Source organism: Emiliania huxleyi (genome assembly GCF_000372725.1).
Source record: "Emiliania huxleyi CCMP1516 unplaced genomic scaffold EMIHUscaffold_238, whole genome shotgun sequence".
NCBI classification, from domain to species: domain Eukaryota; phylum Haptophyta; order Isochrysidales; family Noelaerhabdaceae; genus Emiliania; species Emiliania huxleyi.
Genome location: NW_005200264.1, coordinates 179,685 through 184,885, shown reverse-complemented (window position 1 = coordinate 184,885; position 5,201 = coordinate 179,685). Strand labels below are relative to the sequence as shown.

Sequence of the window (5,201 nt, the reverse complement as noted above, 5' to 3'; positions counted from 1 at the left end):
GGGGAAGAAGAGTTTGGGTACCGTTCGGGTAGCGGAGGGTGGGTTCGGGGCCCGTGGGGGTAGGGGAGGGTGCCCGTGGGGGTAGGGGAGGAGCAGGTGGCCTGCAGCGTCACCCACAGCGCTGTCTGCAGCGACGCGAGCGGCAGCGAGCCGTGCACCGCCCCGCCGCCCAATCCGACAAAGGCCGCGGCGCCGCCGCCTCCGCCGCCCGGGCCGCCGCCGCCGGCGGCGGCGGCGGCGGCGACAGCGCCGGCGAGGATGTCGTGCAGCGCGTCCGGCAGCTGGTGGGGCGCGAGGATGACGAGGGCGTGCGGCAGCGGCGCCTCGGAGAGGGTCCCCCACTCGCCCTCCCCCTCGCCCTCCCCCCCCCCCTGCGCAAGCGCTCCCCCCGGGCCGAGGATGTGGCCCCACACCCCCGCGGGCGGAGTGCGCAGCCGCAGCAGCGCGACGACGCGGGCGAGGAAGGAGGGCAGCGCCAGGAGCGCGGCGTTGTTTGCGCACACGACGCACAAGTCGGGCTCCACGCACTCTGGCGCGGGAAAGGCGTCCAGACCTACACGCGGAATTGACCAACCTCGGGGCGGGAGCACACAGCTGTACACCCACCTCGGGGAAGATGGCGATGCGCAGTGTATTCAGAGCGCCGCGTGAATACGAGGGGCGACGGGTCCAGCGAGTCCCGCAGAATACGGCCGCATACGGTCGAGTGCGTGTCCTCTCGAGCGCTGGTCGGACTACAAGAACCCGTGTCCGGCTTCTAGCCGCCCTAGCCCTGCTCTAGGGCCCTTTAGGAACCTTCTAGAATACGTGTCCGGCTTTCTAACCGCCCTAGCCCTGCTCAGCCGACTTCGCGAGTAGCACTGCGAGGGCGCGCGAGACGAGAGCGAGGCCTACGGGAACGCTCCAGGGAGGTCCCGAGAAGGTCCCGAGAGGGTTCCTCGGCGCCCGAGCCGCGAGGCCTCGGGGCGAGAGGCGGCCGATGAGGCCCGGCAGGTCGGGCACCGCGGTGAGCGGGAAGACGTCCTGTCCCGCGGAGAGGAGCTCCTGCGCGAGGGTGAGCGCCGCGTCCACCGCCTGCGGGACATGTCCCGGACATGTCGTGTACCTGTCATGGAAAGGGCGAGCGCCGCGTCCGCCGCCTGCGGCTCCGCCATCAGCAGGAAGAGCGTGCCGATGAGCTCGTGGCGCGACGCGAGCGCCTCGGCGTGCTGGAGGTCGAGCATGGCGAGCTCGGCGAGGATCTGGGTGCACTCGTTAATCACGTCCAGAGGAGCGCCCTCGGGCAGGCGAGCGGACGGCCGCCCCGCCTCCCTCCTGCACAGCCGCAGGAGGACGCGGGAAATGATCGCGTCTCCGCCGCAGCAGAGAAAGACCTCGCGCTGGCTCGCCGACTCGCCCAGCCGCGCGCTCAGGTCAGCGATCAGCTTGCGTAGCTCGGCGGGAGCAGGCATCTCCGAGTCAAGCTGAAGCAATAGCTCGCCAGTGCCAACGTGTCCTCGAGAGGCGGCGACGGCGGCTCGGTCACGCGGGCCGCCGCCTGCGTCGATGCCGGCGAGGAAGCGAGGGGGGAGCGAGCGCAGGCCACGCGCGTTGCCGGAAAGCTCTCGATCGACGACGATGGAGAGGACGTTGCGCGAAGAGGACATGTGCATCGCGCAAGACCCTTTTGGGGGCCTTCCCTCCGCGTGAACGCCCAGCACCACTTGACCCCGGGGGGGAGAGCACTTGAGCACTTGATAGGGTCGATTCCGCATGGTACGGGACCCCTCGATCGTCTCGCCCTCCCTCACTGGTGTGTTCATTGGGGGGGGGCATAACAAACACGGTACAGGATCGAGGTGCACGCTGCCGAGGCAGTCAGTGTCGTCCCCCCTCTCCCCGACCGACGGGCGACGGCTTGCGGCAGCCTTCCCGTGTCTCCGCTTGGGTAGCCGGCCATGCGTGGCCCGCTGGCGCTGCCGGAAAAAATCCGGGGTTTAGCTGGCGTATCTCGGGCCCACTTTAGAGCTAGGCATGATCTTAGGTGTTCTGGATAGCCCACAAAGGAGGGTAGCACTCTGACCTGTTCCGACCCTGATCCGACCCTGATCCGACCTTATGTGAACGACCTGATCCGACCCTGTTAGGTTTGAACAAAGGTCGGAACAGGGTTGGATCAGGGTCGGAACAGATGAGCTGCCCCACGTACGGTCCTTTTTCCCGACCTTGTTCCGACTCTGGTCCGACCCTGATCCGACCGTGTTCGGCAGCGTTCGAACACGGTCGGAACAGGGTTGAATGAGGGTCGGAACACATGAGCTGCCCCACGTGCGGCCCTTTTTCCCGACCTTGATCCGTACCTGTGTTCGACCGTGATCCGACCGTGTTCGGCAGCGTTCGAACAGGGTTGGATCATACCATGATCCGACCGCACGGACGGGCACAGCATGATCCGACTCTGTTCCGACCGTGATCCGACCTGATCCGACCGTGCTCGAACAGGGTGGGTCAGCGGCGGCGGGAGGGAGGTGGATTTTCCCGACCTACGCCGACCTTGTTCCGACTCTGGTCCGACCCTGATCCGACCGTGTTCGAAGTGAACACGGTCGGATCAGGTCGGTGTTCGAGAGAGGTCGGATCAGGGTCGGAACAGGTCAGAGTCCTACCCTCCTCCACAAGGGTCTTCTGTGGCATGGTAGCGGTGGTTTTGCGCGAGGGCCCGAGGCGTTCATTCAAAAATCACCATTTCCCGTTCCCCCACTAATAAAAATATCGGGGTGAGCGGACTCCGCTGGTTCACTCCGTGTGAAATCCCTGTGGGGTGGCGGCGTGCCGCCGTGGTCCTCCCATACCCTAGGGGGGGATCAATCATACGATGCCTATAACAGACAACAGTGAGCCAACTCCGGGCGGACCTTCACAGATGTCAGATCACACAGACGTACAGTGAAACAACCACACTCGTCCTGCCTTCTTCCTGGTGCACTGGAGAGACTCAAGCTACAATCCGTACTAAACTATGAGCGTTGTGCCGCGCACCTGCTGCCCTCCTCACGGCAGCCGCCAAGTTGATCACGAGATGTACAGACGCGAGGCCAGTGAGGGGTGCGCGAGCATAGCTGAGCAATAGCAGCGCGGCACCAGATAGAGCACCAGAGCACCACACAATCTCTGCGCCCTGTGAGCCACGCCCGGTCACGGAGCCTGGGGTGCGCACGGGGCCTTGTCGGCGCGAGGGCGCGCATGCCAGCCAGGAGCTGCCCACGCGGAGATAAGTATGCAATCAGCTGGCCGGGGACCGACGCAGTGCCTCTATGTGAGCCGCGAGGAACGCGGGGCCGCTCTAGGCGTCGAGCGCAGTCAGCAGCAGGCCATTTGCCTAATGGCGAGGAATAGCGACCGGTATTGGGTCGATGAGGGGCACTAGGAGCACTTGGCGCGGTGAAATTCTTTTCGTGCGGCTTCCCGGGGTGTACCTGTGTTAGTGCCAGTGTTCGAAGAGAGAGTGGACCTGAGCAACGATACGACTGGGCGGAGAAGGATCAGACCAGCTGGTGTGGAGTAACATAGGCGCACCGTCCTCTGCCGCTTGATGAACCCCTTACCTGGTTTTGCCACTTTTGGCACCGCCGGCTTCACGGCAGACACCTCTTCTTTCTCCTTCAAGGGGGCGTACGTGAAGGGGCTCGCCAACAGGCACTTTGCCGGAATCCCAAACAGGAATTCTATCGCCGCGTTGCACGAGTCGACGCACCTAAGAGTCCGCGAAAGCAGTGGAGATGCGTCGACTTGTGGCGGCGAAAGTGCAAGCGCGCCATTCAATCGAGGACTGGAGTGGTGGAGGAGGAGAGGCCGGATTCTTCGCCTCGGCCTCCCACGACGTGAGAGAGAGCGGATGCGCGCCGCCGACCGTGATGCCTGCCATGGATGGTCGAGGGGGACAGTCCTTTGCAAAAGAACGAGTGGGGGACAGTCCTTTCAAAAGAATTTTCATCCCACCCTGGGCACGGGGAAAGAATTTAGTCACACCAAGAGAGAGAGAGAGAGGGGGGAGCTTCGTCGACGGGTGCGGGACTGCGGCGCAGACAGTGCTGCGGCAATGCCTCCGGCTGCTGCGGCGAGTGGGGTGCTGCTCGCTGCGATGGCGAATGGTGCCGCTCACTCATGGCGGGCCGCAGGAGAAGGGCACCACGACGCGCCAGCCGAGCGCAAAGTACGGCCGTCCCAAAACTCAAATCGGTCATTTGTGGTGTGGGTGGGTGGGCAGAGCGGTCTCCTCGGCCAAGAGTAACGTCGTGCGCGAGAATTAATCTTGGGAGTGAGTGACACTACAGAAATAAATTTCTACGTTGAACGATAATGCTCTCCATCGTCTCACCGGGAGACGTCGGCTATCCTCCCCTAAAGCTTACAATCAGTGCTGGTGCAGCTGACAGGTGCTGAATGTCGTGTCGTCCATGCACAGGCCTATCGAGTCGGCTTTCTCGACGGGTCCAAAGTCGAGCGAGCTGTTGCAAGCGTACGGGCTCCGCGTTGCGGTGGGGCGGTTGCGTGGGGCGATTGCGGTGGGGCGTAATTGGGTTCTGCCTGCCGACCCTCCTTCGGTGACCAACAACAGCATTGCCAGCCCCGCCACAAAGCACACGGTCCTGGCTGCGACTCGGTACATGTTGGTTCGACCCCCTCCTGCATTATCATTGGCGGTGAACGCTGCGCGCGGCAGAAGTAGGGGTTGTGTTCAGAAGTAGAGCTCTAGGGAGCTTTCCGGGGTTCAAAGTTCGCTGCTCTTCCGGGGACGTGGGCTTACCCTATCATTCTATCTATTCTACATACCCGGGTAATGTCAAGATTTGGGGGGGGGGTATGGCGTATTGGGAGAAAGAAAACCGTTTTTACAAGATAAAATTCAAAGCTCCCCCAAGTGCGCCGGGGGATGGCCACGCCTGGACACGCAACTGAATATGATGAAGGACTAATCACGGCCGCCGGATCTATCCCCGCCGGGCTGGGCCGCGCGCTCTCACTGCATGCCGACTACTGGTCAACAACCCTTGCGGGGCGCTTGCCTTAACCCTGGCGGCGCCTGAAGCCCCCGAAAAGAGCCCTGGCATGGTTGTTTCAAAAAAGCGGTTTCTCCGTCTTGTGGGGTGGCCGGCGTCCGCTTCACTTTCTCAAAATTTGGCACCTTGGAGCCAATTCCCGGAAGCTTGTAACTTTTTAAA

The 5,201-nt window shown here is 63.1% G+C and overlaps 2 protein-coding genes across 2 annotated transcripts; both read right to left on the bottom strand.

The window, feature by feature from the left end:
- Positions 1–828: 828 nt before the first annotated feature.
- Positions 829–1,646, bottom strand: EMIHUDRAFT_236729 (hypothetical protein; the record flags this gene model as incomplete). The annotated part of the gene is made up of 2 exons (XM_005779035.1): positions 829–890; positions 1,106–1,646. The coding sequence occupies 2 exons, from the start codon at positions 1,644–1,646 to the stop codon at positions 829–831; spliced, it is 603 nt and encodes a 200-aa protein (XP_005779092.1).
- A 1,199-nt stretch (positions 1,647–2,845) lies between these two features.
- EMIHUDRAFT_457345 (hypothetical protein) lies at positions 2,846–3,904 on the bottom strand (the record flags this gene model as incomplete). The annotated part of the gene is made up of 3 exons (XM_005779034.1): positions 2,846–3,358; positions 3,556–3,733; positions 3,810–3,904. 3 exons carry the CDS (start codon positions 3,902–3,904, stop codon positions 3,323–3,325), a joined length of 309 nt encoding a protein of 102 aa, XP_005779091.1. The 3' UTR covers positions 2,846–3,322.
- Between the last annotated feature and the right edge of the window lie 1,297 nt (positions 3,905–5,201).